The sequence below is a fragment of the Aulonocara stuartgranti genome (genome assembly GCF_965226115.1).
Source record: "Aulonocara stuartgranti genome assembly, chromosome: 3".
NCBI lineage: Eukaryota > Metazoa > Chordata > Actinopteri > Cichliformes > Cichlidae > Aulonocara > Aulonocara stuartgranti.
In genome coordinates, this window is record NC_138941.1 from 19,877,465 (window position 1) to 19,892,626 (window position 15,162).

The 15,162-nt window shown below is 42.9% G+C and overlaps 2 protein-coding genes and 1 long non-coding RNA gene across 4 annotated transcripts in view; 1 reads left to right on the forward strand and 2 right to left on the reverse strand.

Moving 5' to 3' along the window:
* The window catches only part of LOC309700493 (uncharacterized protein), a 2,098,293-nt gene that overhangs the window by 1,588,255 nt on the left and 494,876 nt on the right, over positions 1 to 15,162 (reverse strand). The window lies entirely within an intron of this gene.
* On the reverse strand, positions 54 to 2,759 carry LOC309701543. Its single transcript, XR_014275051.1, has 3 exons — positions 2,584 to 2,759; positions 1,882 to 1,996; positions 54 to 753 (listed from the first exon to the last, which is right to left on the reverse strand). It is a non-coding gene; the product is annotated as an uncharacterized lncRNA (long non-coding RNA).
* LOC309701170 (uncharacterized protein) lies at positions 10,263 to 11,981 on the forward strand. 2 transcript variants are annotated; one of them, XM_082525224.1, is made up of 6 exons: positions 10,263 to 10,364; positions 10,492 to 10,579; positions 10,662 to 10,770; positions 11,002 to 11,110; positions 11,339 to 11,409; positions 11,528 to 11,981. In XM_082525224.1, the coding sequence occupies exons 1-6, from the start codon at positions 10,301 to 10,303 to the stop codon at positions 11,648 to 11,650; spliced, it is 564 nt and encodes a 187-aa protein (XP_082381350.1). In that variant the 5' UTR covers positions 10,263 to 10,300; the 3' UTR covers positions 11,651 to 11,981. The 2 variants fall into 2 exon arrangements, 1 of the variants encoding a protein (XP_082381350.1); XR_014274893.1 differs by lacking the exons at positions 11,002 to 11,110; positions 11,339 to 11,409 and having other exon boundaries at positions 10,263 to 10,770.

Sequence of the window (15,162 nt, forward strand, 5' to 3'; positions counted from 1 at the left end):
AGCAAATGTACGAGCTGTGATAACTGTGTCTGATAGAATGAAGAGTAGACTGATAAATGAAATATTCCTTTATTGGGTGAGAAAATCAGACCATGTCATAACTGCTTTAAGTCACACAGAATAGACATCAGAGCCTTAAACAGGCTGACTTCTGCTAAATGGGTCAAACTGGGCAGAAAGTCTACAAACACATAACATCCTTATAGAAAATGATGTAACACTATAGATCAACTTAGCTCAGAATATATAAAGCATATAAACAATTACAGCAATATGATGCAACAAACACAGCAGTGCTACTGATCCAAAATACTCAAAGCTTCATAGAACTGAAACCAACATTTATTTTTAGCTCCATTCTGCTGCTGATACAGACTTTAGGTTTCTGAACATTAAACTTGTTGCTGCCTTTCATAGTGTGTAACTTGAAGGCCCTGAGTACTTTCTCCCACACTGGAAACACTGGGAGGATAACATTATTTGAACATTACCTAATAAGACTGATTCAGGACAGACAGTTATGTTAAACTTTCCTAGCAGTCCTTCACAAACAGGGAACAGTCTGTCTATTCTCTCCATCTGTCAGCTGCTGCTGGCTCTTCCTCCTCCTCTTCCTCACACACTGCTGAGTTTGTCCTGGTGGATCATCAGGGCTGCAAAGCCTCACAGATGATGTGCAGCAGTGGGTCCCTCAGTCTGTCCTCACTCTGGACACTTGCAGTCGTCACACATGGAAATCAAATGTGTGATAAGCTGCAGGATTCAAACACAAGTGTGACTTATAAACACATGTTCATACTTTTATTCCACAATCAGAGAGAAAGAAACAGAGAGAGAGTGCAGGACCATAGCTGGACTCGCCATCGGGCATACCGGGCATTTGCCCGGTGGGCCGCTGGCGATTTTTTGCTTTTATGGGCCGATCGATTATTTTTTTTTTTGGAAGGGTATGAATAATGAAAGGTGTTGGATTGGCCAATTGGTCATGATCGACTCTGGGCTGGACCAATTACAGCCGAGGAGGTCGGATGCACCCTCCCCCTTGTTTAGCAATCTTATAGATGAACTAAAGAAAATGGAGAACAAAAAAAGGAAAGAAGGTGCAGAAAAAATTAGGGCCAAAAAGAAACAAGCCCTTCAGGCAGACGCTGCCAAATGTGTAAAAATAACTGAATTGTTTGGCGGTAGCTGTGGCATAGCTTCCACAGATTTAGCAACATCAGCAAGTGGTGGAGGCCAGCAGGTGGATAAGGGAAAGGGGAGGCAAGAGGAGGAGAGACCCGAGGCCGCCACCGGTCATAGTGGCAGAGGAACTGAACTTCAGGTAAGAAGTTATGACCTGCTGTCTATCTGTGTCAGATATAAACCAAGTTTAGTTGTAGTTTGTTTTCGTTGTGCTGACTTTTTACAGTCGCTTAGAATAACTGGTACTAGCTAGCATGACGGAGTTTATATACTGCTGGGCGGGTGCTATGAAGTTACTGATAGTAAATTTTATTTTATGCTTAAGGTTAGTTTCTCAAACTCCTCAAAATCTTAACAAATTGTGCCAATCCTTACATGTTGCACCAGGCTGATTTATCATCAAAAGTGGAGAAGTCTGTGACAGAGGAGACAGAAGAGCAGCAGAGAGAGATGGAGCAAGAGAGAGAAATAAAAGAGCAGGAGATGGAGATGGAGAGATGACTTTATGTCATCCATGAGGGATGCATTTGACATATGTTTCACATATTATAGCCCAACAAGTTACTTATAGCAATTTAAATACCAGCAATCACTTTTTGGCAGACAATCACTTTTTGGCACAACACCGGCTATTTTTTGTGTTTCTTTTTATCGCTCTGTAGCTGAGTTCAATTGAAAGCCTGCATGCGCTAGTACCTCTTGCCACAAGTTCCCAGAATCCTTTGCGGTTTTACCCCTGAATGACGTCACATTTTTGGTGGGCCGGTCTCTAGTCAAAATGCCCGGGCCGATTTTTTGTCCCAGTTCAGCCCTGTGCAGGACAGACAGACAGGTGACAGTCTCAGGTGTACACACTGCTACACAACAGCACCAGAGAAGGAGGATTTAGTGTTTGTGTTATTACGAGTGCAAACAAGAAGAGTTCCCAGATGGTGCAGTGGACACATGTGTGACTGCTGTGATTAAAGCATCTTTCTTTCAGCTTAACGAGTGAACCGTCAGCTCGTTCAAACACACGTTAAAGTCCGTTTGGCTCGACACCACCGAACAGAGGCAGCAATATAACATAGCTAACATTAACAGTGCAGTGAATCCTGCTTGTGCCGTGATATTCAGGACTGCAAACCGAGCAGCATCACTGACTTTCAGCTTGTTGTGTTTGTGGATAAATGACTGACTTTAATTATCCACAAAATCATCACATTCTCTGTAGGATTAAGGTCGACTATTGAACAGCGTATATTTTAAAGTAAAGGCTTTAAAACCAAGTAAACGCTGAAAGTACAAACATCACTAATGTCACATAACTCTGCCAACATGTGGCCAACAGGAATGTTTTAATGTTCTTCATTATTAAACATCTGCACATAAATAAGTGACATAATATTCAGTACTTACTTCTGAAAGTTTACTCTTCAGCCGCCCCTCTTCCGCCGTTTTCTTTCGGCAACATTATCCACACCCACCGCCGCGCCGTTCTCTCAGAACTGAAGAAACTTCTTGGATAAAACGTCTTCAAGAAATTTAAAGCAGTTCAGACGCTTTTCTTTCCCAGCTCCTCAGACTGTCCACCCTGTTAGCTTCGTTAAGCAGCCATGAAGAGTAGAAGGCCAAGTATGAGTTTCAAACAATAAACACATTTATTTTTAAACCCTGCAAATAAACAACATTGACATCAAAAGTTTTACATTTCCTAAATTTATCCCACAATCTGAATATAACACCCACTTCCCCACGTTTGATCCGCTGTGTTAAATATGATTAAGAACAGAATTCAATCATTTGCAAATCCTATAAACCAGTATTTTAAACAAAGTGAGAAAATGAAACATTTAAAGAAAAATATTAGCCCATTTTGAATTTGATGGCAACATCCTCTCTCCAAAAACTAAAGGCTTTACGATGTTTAGTGCTGGACCATGTTGGTTAATGTGTAAACTCAACAGTTTCCATTTTGATTAACCTGACCAACATCTAACATAGAACACCTTTGAAGTGGACCTCGCACCCTGTGGATAACTTCAAACACGTCGAGGTCTTCAGAGGCTGAACTTTGACCCAGCATCACAAGGAGCGCCATAAACACTTGTTACGGTTATTAGAAGGAAGCCAGCCTTTCGACATCCCCACAACGACATCGTGACCAAGGGTCTGTTGCATGATTTTTAACATGGCTACAATGTGTCGTCTGCTGAGTCATCGTTTAATACAACAACGTACTGAAAGAGAGCATTCAGCATCTGACTGAGCTGGACTAACCTTCCCTTTCAAAAGTGAAAACTGCAACATAAAACTGGAATACAACCAACTTCTAATGAAATGTAACATTTTATAACATGAACACAGATTCCAGGTGAGCTGTGTCTTCCAGGACTGGATTTACCAGAACAGGTATGAGGACGGTGCCTGACGGGCATGTACGAGCTGGAGTGGATCCCAGCTAACACAGGGTGAGGAGACAGACGACCGTTCACGCTCACACTTATTCACCAGTTAACCTAACCCCACTACCTGAATGTCTGTGAACTGTGGGAGGAAGCCAGAGTCCCCTGAGAGGACCCACACAAACACGGGGAGAACATCCAACCTCCACAGAGACTCTCTCTGCACTAAAAGCACAAAATAAAAATCACACCGTCATGTAATTCAAGAAACTGGTCTTAAAAACAGTTAATCTAATGTGTCCACATGGAGCCCGTGTTAAGGTCCGTACTGGGCTTCAGAACATCAAGTGAACAACGTCAGATGGGACCTGGGTGCGTTGTCTCCTGATAGAAAGTGCTGAGGATCAGAAGGACTCAGGGACAACACGATATCTGTCCAGCAGAGGGCGGCATTATTCCAAACGGCTCCATCCTAGAAACATGATGTGGAACAGCTGACCTGTAGATCTGCTCAAGAACAATCGTCACAGTCTGATCACAGTCAGTCCCACGTCTGCCATGTTCTCAGCTTCCTTTAGTACAGGTAGCTTTAATGATCATTTCAAGTGTGGTTGTTTCATGGAAACAGAGAGCAGACTGCAACATCTGTGACAGCCACCTCTAACACTCTGATGGACGTGTGGACAGCAATGCTGCCTGGAACAGTACCGATGTTTCAGGGCTGATGACGTTTTTGGGTGGGACATCTACATCCTGACATATCAAGGTTACTTTACTTTTACGTAAATTTGCTTTACAGAAAAATAATAGCATTTGTCATCCCTTCACAAACACACACATCGATTTAAACCTGACAGACACATATTTGGAAAGTAGACGCGATGAATCAAATCAGAAAAACAGTTATTAGTTATTAAGTTTAGTGACGGCAGCAGGGACAAAGCTGCTTTTATAAGACTTTGTCCTGCATCATTCTCATGATAAAACAGACTCAATGGCCCCAAGATATTTATATGACTGCACTTGCTCAGGTTTGTCCGGATTTCAAACTGTTCTAAAAGTCTTTTGATTCAAATCTGGGGCTGTGTTATTGAAAGCAGCAGAGAAATCGATGAACTGAAGTCCTTTACTCTCTACATGTTTGACAATCAGGTGAAGTAGAATCAAAAGCGCGTCCTCCACTCCTCTATTGGGCTCATGTGCAATCTGCATTGAATCAAGCTGAAGTTCAGTGTCTTCCATAATCACATTTCTGATGATTTGTTCAAAGACTGAGGTGAGGGCAGCAGGCCTGAAGTCGTTTAGAACTTTTGGACGACTAGATTTAGGACCAGGAACCACGACAGCTTCTTTCCCAAGAGAGGGCATGAACGATTTATTCAGAATAACCTAAAATATAGGACTGAGTTCTTGAGCACAAGTGTAGGAGCCATATGAGTTGTTCCTTTTTGTTTTGGATTAAGAGGGTTGGTTTAAATACACACCTTGTATTGGTGCACGGGTGTGGGGCGTGACTCGTGGGCGTGTTAGGTGATAAATGTGGTTGCACTCACCTGATGAGCAGAAAGGTCGGGTGAGCATGAGGGGAAACCTGTTGACCCCAGCTTGAGTCATTTTGATGCATTTTTGGCTGTAACTTGATGTATGTTTTATGCACTAATTGATGCCATAGGCCGATGTTGTAGTTTGGTGTAGTAATTGGTGTAATTCTTTGTGAGTTGCAGTCATTGTGTTTGTGCAGTCTGTGCATTTGTTTAATAGTTCGATGTGCTGATTTGTATAGTGGACAGTAACATGTGGAATTAAAGGAGCAAATAGTGCAGAAGTGCATCTCATGTGTTTGTTGTTGTCGTCATCAGCGTCCTCATGTTTAGCCTGCTGCGGCCATTTGCTGGAGGAGCCACAACAACTTGTCAACAGAAGAGTTTGTAGGTTTTATTAGATTATTTATATATAGTTTTATTGGTGAGAGTTTTATGGTTCGCTGTTGCCTTTTAGAGTAAGCCTGTGGCTTCACACAGCTGTTTCAATCAGGAGTCTTATTCCCCTGTTAGGTTTCAGCAGTTTCACCTGCATTAGGCGTTGTACTGATTTGCTTTCTATTGTGCATCAGGCGGCTGAAGCCATTGGCTTGGGAGTACCGCCGCAGTTTGTGTTTAAGACAGTTTGTCTTCCTCACAGCTGACGGTATGGAGGTGCATAAATACCCATCGCCAGTATGTACGGAAGACTAGGCTGGGTTAGCTAGGTTTAACAGGCAGATTAGTGGGGATGTTACTCCTGTTAATTGTGTGTGTCCAAGGTTTATTGAAAGGAACGTCATTAATTTGATGTGTTGGAATGAAGCTCTGTGGCATAGGTGCAGTTCAGCGTTTGGATTTTGTAATGTTTGAGTTATGAGTTATGTGAGTTATGCAAACAACAAAGTTTTTTGCAGCTGTTTACCTAAAAATGCAGCCAAGACGTTTTTAAAATAAACATTTCAAACTATTTACAGAACAATCAGCTGTTCGGCATCAAATCTGATGCCACACAAATTATTTGTGCCACTGCAAAAAATAATTTCTGTCCACTATGAGATAAAGGAGAACAACAGCCTGATACCTGCAGGCCTGACAACAGCAGATGTATCACTCCGCATCAGCCACGCCGCTTTGCTAGCTAAAACACATAAGGACGCTGTCATAGCCTGTCAACCATGTTGATTAGCTGCGTATATACACGAATGTGAATCGCATCATTGGCTGGACTATGGGATAAGGTGGCATCATTCTAATCGCATACAGGAGCAGCCGGACACTTACTGACTATTAACTACTCGATTTAAATCAAGACGCAACCTCTCGCGCTCTCTCTCTCTCTCTCTCTCTCTCTCTCTCTCTCTCTCTCTCTCTCTCTCTCTCTCTCTCTCTCTCACTCACTCACTCACTCACTCACTCACTCACTCACTCACACACACACACACACACTCTCACACACACACACACACACACACACACACACTTTCTAACAGCCATCTTCAAGATAAAACAAATCAAGCTCCAATAACTAGTGAAAAATGTAAAAACTCTCCAAGACATCTGGATTAACGTTAAATCCTAATAACTGTGAACTCTTTGCCATAAATGATAAACTGTAAGATTCCTGTTAAATCAGAAATAAGATATTTGGAAATTCATCTCACAAAGGACCAAAAAGTAAATCGGTCGTTGAACGTGGAGAAGAAACTAAAAGAATTCAAGACCAAACTGAACTCTGGGCTTTTGTCACGGTTCTGGGTCATTTTGACCCAGCATTTTCAGTTCTTATATTACTTTGTATTATGGTTTGTATCCCGATGCTTTTGTTTATTGGTATTCCATGTTTCTGTTATTCTTAGTGAGGGATTAGTTCTTAGGTTGTGTCTCGTGTTTAGTATAGGTTCAGTGTCAAGTCTGCGTCTGTTTCTTGTTTCCTGTTTTATTGTGAAGGGTTGTCTCATGTCAGTGGCTGTATCCCAATTCAGGGTCTGCAGCCTTAAAGTACGCATTTCAAGGCCGATTACGTCACAGCGGCGCGCCGAAGGCTGTCCCAATTCAAAGGCTGCTCCAAATGCGGCCGTGAAATGCGTCCTTCATTTCCCTGAATTTTAAGGCTGTGGCAGTGTAGACTTCGTGGCCCAACATATCCCAGAATGCATAGCGCGGCAGTGGGTGTGGATAATTTAGCCGAAAAATGGCATTAAAACGGATCTCCAATGTGCACTGGACGACAGGAGGGGGAAATCCTTGTGAAAGTGGCCAAAAGACACGAAAAAGGTTACGGCAAAAACAACTAATCATCCGTGTGGATACTAACTCACTCGCCTGGCTAGTGCGCTGCAGAGAGGACGTGAGTAACATCAGTTCTTTTAAGTGAAGGATGTTTTTGAAAATACTGAGAAAATGTCAGGAGGCGTTGGACAAATGGACATTTTTGATAATGGCAAAGAGGATTGAACAACATATGTGGTGAGAGATGAACAATATTGTCTGGCTAACAAAATAGAGGATGAGAGGAAAGTTGCTGTGTTCCTGAGTGTCATGGGAGGAAAAACATACAACTTGTTGCGCAGCATCAAACAAAAACTAAATGTGCAAAAGAGACCGAAAGCTGCATGAAGTAACTGAGAAAGACTCAAATGATTCTCAGGAGGATTTGGCATGCCTGGAGCTGTACACAATGCAAGAGAAAGACAATGATGCAATATGGCTCACACCAAAAATACAAGAGGTTGAGTTACAGATGGAACTGGACACTGGGTCTGCCCTCTCACTGATCTTATATGAAGATTACAGAGACAAATTCCCCAATCTGAAACTGAAACACACCTCGGTGAAACTGAAAACATACACAGGTGAAAGAATAACTCCTCTGGGAAAAGTGAAAGTGGAATATGAGAAAAAGAAACGCAACCTGGAACTTTATGTCAATGAGACTGGAATGAGGCCTGAGTGCACATTCTGTGGATGAAAGACTGAAACAGAAACTTAATAACCGTGCCCAGGTGATCAAAGATGGAATCAGCACCCTGAAAAATATTAAAGCACAGATCATACTGGAGGACAATGCAAAACCAAGATTTCACAAGGCACGTCCTGTACCTTATGCTTTATGCCCCAAAGTCGAAGCAGAGCTCCAGCGCTTGGAAGAGCAAGGAATACTCACCAAGGTGGAATGGTCAGATTGGGCTACACCAATAGTGTCAGTAAGCAAGAAAGCAAGTGACAGAGTGCAGATCTGTGGTGATTTTAAGGTTTCAGTGAACCCAGTTCTCCACATAGATCAGTACCCACTTCCGCGGATAGAAGACATATTCACAGCAGTCGCAGGTGGCAAACACTTTTCAAAAACTGACCTTGCCCAGGCTTATCTCCAGTTGGAAGTAGAAGAGACATCCAGGAAATATGTGGTGATAAACACTCACAAAGGCCTATATCAGTACAACAGGCTGGTATTTGGTATCGCCAGTGTCCCAGCAGTATGGCAACGTGCCATGGATCAGGTCCTACAAGGCATTCCAGGAACAGTGTTTTCTGGATGACATAATAGTCACTGGTGTTGATGAGGAGACTCATCTGGCTAACCTAACAGCAGTCCTGGCCAGGCTAGAAAAATATGGATTGAGAGCAAACAAAAACAAATGTGAGTTCTTCAAGGATGCCATTGAGTATTGTGGACACAAGATCGACAGACATGGGCTCCACAAAACCGAGGACAAAGTTGAAGCAGTCCTGAAGGCACCAGACACTAAAAATGTGAGTCAGCTACGTTCATTCTTGGGCTTAATTAATTATTACCACAAGTTTCTACCAAACCTTTCAACAGTCCTGCACCCGCTGAACTCTCTGCTGCAACAAAATGTCAAATGGAAATGGACAAAAAACTATGAAGAGGCATTTAATTTAGTTAAGTTAAGCAGCTCATTACATCAGAGGAGGTTCTGACACACTTTGACCCCAAGCTACCACTTCGCCTCGCCTGTGATGCCTCACCATATGGCATTGGTGCCGTGCTATCTCACAAAATGCCTGATGGATCAGAACGACTAGTTGCCTTTGCCTCAAGGTCCCTAAATGCAGCAGAGCACAACTATACGCAGATAGACAGAGAAACACTCAGTCTAGTGTGGGGAGTGAAGAAGTTTAATCAGTATTTATATGGACGACACTTCACCCTGATCACAGACCACCGACCGCTGGTGTCCATCTTTAACCCTCAGAAAGGTATTCCAACCATGGCTGCGGCACGCTTGCTTGGGCTTTGTTCCTGGGTGCACACACCTACACCATTGAGTTCAAAGGGACAAAGCTACATGGAAATGCAGATGGACTTTCACGTCTTCCACACATGCAACCCACCGAAGAAATGACTGATCCAGCTACTGTGTTTCATGTTACACAAATGGAACCCCTACCTGTCACAAGTGCTCAGGTGAAAAGAGAAACGAGCCAAAACACAATCTTGTCAAATGATCTTACTGTGAATGGTTGGCCGTCCTGTAGTGACACTCAGTTCTCTGCGTACTCCACCCACAAAGACCAACTATCCGTTTGCCAAGGATGTGTCATGTGGGGAACTCGTGTCATCTGCCACCCAAACTACGTACAAAGGTACTGGACTCACTGCACGATGGACATTTGGGTGTTAAGATGAAAGGTCTTGCTAGAAGCTATGTTTGGTGGCCAGGCACTGATTGTGAAATGGAGAATATGGCTAAATCCTGCATTGTTTGCCAGCAGACGCTGCGCCAGCCTCAAACAGCACCTGTACACGCGTGGGAGTGGCCATCCGCTCCATGGCAACGCATTCATATAGACTATGCTGGCCCATTTATGGACTAAATGTTCCAGGTTGTGGTTGATGCCCACTCAAAGTGGCCAGAAATCTTCCCCGTAAAGCAAGCAACAGCTGCCAGCACGATCAATAGTCTTTGGTCACCGTTTGCACGCACAGGTCCGCCACAACAGCTCGTAAGTGACAATGGTCATCAGTTTACTGGAGAGGAGTTCCAGTGTTTCCTTAGGAGTAACGGCATACGACATATCACTTCAGCTCCCCATCATCCTGCAACAAAGCTGAACCAGCCAGTCGCACAGAGGGGAAACCGCTACAACAGAAAATTGACAATTTTTTTTACTGTCTTACCACTCATTACTGAGACGCATGGTACCTAAGTAAATCCAAATTACTCTGCACTTCCAATCCCACAGATGAAGTTCCCAGTTGAAGACGTGGCTGTGCCCTGTGAACTTTGGTACACACTGGATTCTTGTGGTATGTGTTCATTTTGTTATTAATTTGCATAATTTGTTGTGAAGCAGTTTCTTGCACAAAGTGTTATTTTTAAATAAGTTTTCAGTGGCACAAACAATTGTAATTTTTAATTTAACTTTTTCTTTAGATTGTCAACATTTCTGCACAGAAAATACTGCTCATAGACCCCATGGGAATGAAGGTGTTTATGACAGGAAAATTCTGCACAACTGGAGGTATGTATGATACTGAGGTGTTATTCTTAGATTAAAAAAAAAAAAAAATCTTGTTTCATTACAAACACTTTTGTTCAACTAGGAATTTTCTGAGGATGAGAGGGCATGAAGACACCATGGAGTGGCAGTTACAGACTATGCAACACAACAAGCGACAGGATTCCAGCAGTTGTGGAGTTTTACTGTTAAAGGTAACCCTTATTCAAATGATTCAGTTTCTTGTTAGCTAGAATTAAGACTTTAAGTGAATTTAAGTGAAGTGAAAGTTATTTCGGTCAACAACAACAAAGATGATCATTTTACATAGAAGTACTTAATCATACAGTAACTGAAAAAGGAATAGGCTGAAGCCTTGTGGCTTATAATTATCCTATCCTTTACCTAATTAAGACTTTACATTCTAATTATGATCAATCTCACAGTTTGCAGAACACTACCTTGATTTTGGAGAGGTCAGTGAGGTGTCAACCACTACAGAGCCAGTTGTGCTGGAGCGAATGCAGATAGCTTGCACCCTACTTGAAAATCGAGGTAAGTCCAGTAAAGTCCTTATCACGTTAGTGCGTACTTCCAATTTAAATAGTGCTTTTCAAACAGCACAGTACAAATAGTGCTCTTCAAACACTTTCAGATAAGACCCTTCTCAAAGTCTAATTTAGACTAATTTTCCAGGAAGTATATTTGGAAAAAATGTACTATTATTTTTTAATTATTCAATAAATAATGTTTGATTAAAACCTAACTATGATTGTGTTTCAGGGAACGCTGAGGACTACTGCATTGTTTGCTCCATGTTAGATGCTAACGCTGACCGCAGCATGATTGAAATGGTAAAACAAAACAAAAGAAACACATAAGTCTTAGTATCATTACTTGCCAATCATAATTAAAATGTTGAGTAATAGTATTCACCAAACAGAATATGAGCCATTTATTTTTCCTTTCCAGGTGCAGTGTGAATCTTGCCAAAGATGGGCACATTTTGCATGTGAAAAATATAAAGAGAGCAACCAAGAATATAAATGCCAAAAATGTAGCCAGAGTCAGACAGAGACTGTGCAGAGACTGTAGAAGGACAGAGCAGCAGCAGAGCAGTCCAGATACACTGATGATCCTCTGTCAGATCCAGAGGGACACACAGGGATGATGCTGGACTCTACATTGTGTCTGACAGTGGAGCTGTTCTCAGAGCAGTTCACTCTGCAGCACTGACAGTCATCTGCACTTCTTCTCATTCCTCTGTCAGTCACTGCTGGATGAAGCTCTCCTCTCCACCTCCCAGTAACATGGCCCAGTCAGAGCGTCTCTACACACAAGCTGCTGCTGCTTCAACCTCTCTGGATCATCAGGACACAGCTCCTCCTCTCTCAGCACACACACCGTCCTGTTTACCATCATCACCTCCACCTGCAGAGAGAAGAAGGAAGAGCAGAGGAGATAAACGAGTGTTTCCAGAGACTCTTCATCAGCTGTCAGTCAGTGATGCAGCACATCCAGTATAAAGAGCAGCAGGGACTTCAGTGCTGGGACTGTACTAGGACTCATTGTTGCTTCACTTTTTCTAATCTTTGGATTTTTATTGAAGTTGATGAAAATGTTTTTCCCTCCTAGTTTGAGTTTGGACTTTCATTCATTAGAAGAACCTTGGTGTGTCCACTCTGAGCTCTGTAGGAACCCCAACAACAAGCCCAACAATCCAGATGGACGGTTCCAGCTGTTAACTGGAGGAATTCCATCCAAACATCTGCTCTCACTAAATTCTTCCTCACCTACAGACTGTGTTCTTCACTGCTTTAAACTTGGAAATGAATGCAGTCATTGGTCTGCGTGCTGCTTTGTTCAGAGAGCTGATTGGCTGTTGACAGTGTTTGATCAGAGCGTGTCAGCCGTTACTATGGTGACCATAAAGGTCAGAAACAGGAAGTGTTTGTGTCCAATCCTGAAGCCTGTCACCATTCTCCTCTCACAGCTTCACTGAGAAGCTGCAGCTTTACAGGAAACACTGGATCTTTGCTTCATACTGACTGTGTTTAGTACAATACTGCTGACAGCACCACCCACTCACTCCATCACTCTACTGACCACAGAGTCTCCAGTCTGTAGTCTGGACTCTGCTGAAGATCAGACAGCTGCTTCACATCTGGATCCTTCAGGTTGTTTCCCCACAGGTGCAGCTCTCTCAGATGGGAGGGGTTGGACTTCAGTGCTGCTGCCAGATAATCACAGCTGATCTTTGACAAACCACAGCCCCACAATCTGTATAAAGAATGAAAGATGTAAGTTTATTAGACAAAGTGTGAGCTTGAAATCATTCAGTGTTTCATCATCTGTTCAGAGCTGAAGAAGGTTCAGAATGTAGAAGTTTAGAAAATGGAAACTCCAAACAGCTAAAGCCAACAGGAAGCAGCTTCAAACAGGAAACTGTGCAGAGTTTCAGACTATATGTCCTGATGCAGCCAGTTGGATTTTGGAGATTTGAATCTCTGTTCTGTGACTAAGTCCTTGAATCATTTCTTCCAGTTGGTCCAACAAGACAGACTAAGTGTTGGACATGTGTTGTGGCTCCATTAGGGGAGCTTCTAAATGTGATGTGATGGCCCCTCTGGGTCTGTCAGGTCACAGCACTGAAGAGAGCTCAAACTGGGCACACACTTGTTCCAGTCTGGACCAAAGACTCTATACTGGGACTGAGGGACTGCTTTGACTGCACCCACTGGGACTTTTTAAAGGCTCATGTTCTCACTTAGATCATCGATTTCTACTTACATTTCTTTCTGGGAAAAATGGGGATTACTTTGGAAACAGGAAGTATTTTCCCCAATAAGCAGCCCTGGATTAGTAAATCACTCCAACATGTTCTCAGGCAGAAGAAGCTGTCTTGTTATGAGGGAGAGAAGAAAAAGATTGAGGCACAGAAACTTGTTGAAAGAGAGATAAAGCAGCTAAAATCAGGTGTAAAAGTAAAGCAGAGGATGAGCTGAATAAAGGACACTCAAGGCTGGCTTGGAAAGGAATGAAGTCCATGGTGGGGATGCAGAACAAGGAGCAAAGATGAATGTGATGCTGAATCAGCAGAAGACTTGGACTCATTTGATTCCAGCTTTGATATCATTGATTTCAATGAAGAGCTTTGTGATTGTAGCAAAGGGCTGGTAGCTCTGAGAGTCCCACTGATGAGGTGTTTGTGTGGAAATCTCTTAGTGGGAGCAAAGAGAGAAAAAGCCCTGGTCCTGATGCTGTGGGAGGGAAATGATTGAAGTGTGCTGTGAGGAACTGACTGGGAGAGTTTCACACATTTTCCAGTCCTCCTTGGAACAACAGGAAGTTCCCAGCACATGGAAACAAAGGTTAAGTGTCCTATGGCACTCAGTGATGATGGTGCTGTGGCCCCACCACCTCCACCTCTTTGTAAAGGAACTAACTGTAATCTGAAGCTTCAAATGGGACTAAGACTTCCTCCACTAGGTGGCAGTGTCTGATGAGAAAGTGTTAGTGGAGCTGGCCTGGAGTCAGAAACAGGAAGATGCAGGATTTGGACTGAAATGGGGAAAAGTGGTTCGCACTAGTGCCTTAAAGCAAGAAGGTTGTAGGTTGAAGCTTGTTGGCCTTTCTGTGGAGGTTGGATGTTCTCCCACAGTCCAATGAAATGCTGCTTAGGTTCATTGGTGCTTCTAAATTGGCTGTAGGTGTGGATGTGAGAGAGTGCTTCTCTGTCTCTCTCTGTTGGCCCTGTGATGGACTGCTCACCTGTGCAGGTGGACCACGCCTCTTGCCCTATGACAGCTAGGGCACAGGCTGCAGCCCTGTGAGCCTAAGCTGAATAAACAGTTAGCAAAAATGATCCATAGATGGCCTGAAATCCCCCAGTTAGCAGTTTGGTAGATAGCTATGACATGCTAATCCCATCCAGCAGCTGTATTCTACCTGTAAGCTGATCCCTGCTGAGCCAAAGCACTTTTTCACATACAAATTACAACCTTTAATAGAAACCTATTGGTCAGCATCTTATTAGCCTGCTGTTAGCTTCATTCCACAGAAAACTGAGAGAAACTAACAGAGTTGATAAAGAATAAAGAGAAATGTGCTGATTTAAAGCCTTTGAAGTGCTTCAGATGATCTCTGTCCACTTCTGTCCACTCATTCATTCATGTAAGCTTTCTAATGCAGCTTTGATCTTCACAGTCTGCTTCATGAAACTCATTCTAACCCTGAATGTCAGAGTGTTCCTCCTTCTCTTTCCCATCATTCATGCTGGCAGTGGAGGAGATTTGGATGTTGGACTGTGTTTTGGATGATGTGTGTATGTTTGTGTTGGACTGCTGTCTGTAAAGCAAACGCACATTTTGCTTTGGATTTCAGTGTCAGACAGACTTTAAGGTGGAATGAAGAGTTGGAGAGTTTCACAGTGAATTATCCAGTGGAGGATTTTTCTTCTTCTTTGAAGGTTTGAAATGTGAACATTGTTCTGCTGCAGTCAATGGACTAAACCAGAGAAGAAGAAAACAGACTTTACCATGAAGATCCTCAGTGTGGATCAGTATAATATCAGCCTGATGTCTGCAGTTTAGTGTCAGCACAACTTT

What these genes read in the sequence shown, in the direction of transcription:
- LOC309701170 (XM_082525224.1), top strand. Translation starts at nt 10,301, where the DNA reads ATGAAGTTCCCAGTTGAAGACGTGGCTGTGCCCTGTGAACTTTGGTAC. An exon ending in AAAATTCTGCACAACTGGAG is followed by an intron (nt 10,580 to 10,661) that starts GTATGTATGATA and finishes TTGTTCAACTAG; the next exon opens with GAATTTTCTGAGGATGAGAG. An exon ending in GTGGAGTTTTACTGTTAAAG is followed by an intron (nt 10,771 to 11,001) that starts GTAACCCTTATT and finishes TCAATCTCACAG; the next exon opens with TTTGCAGAACACTACCTTGA.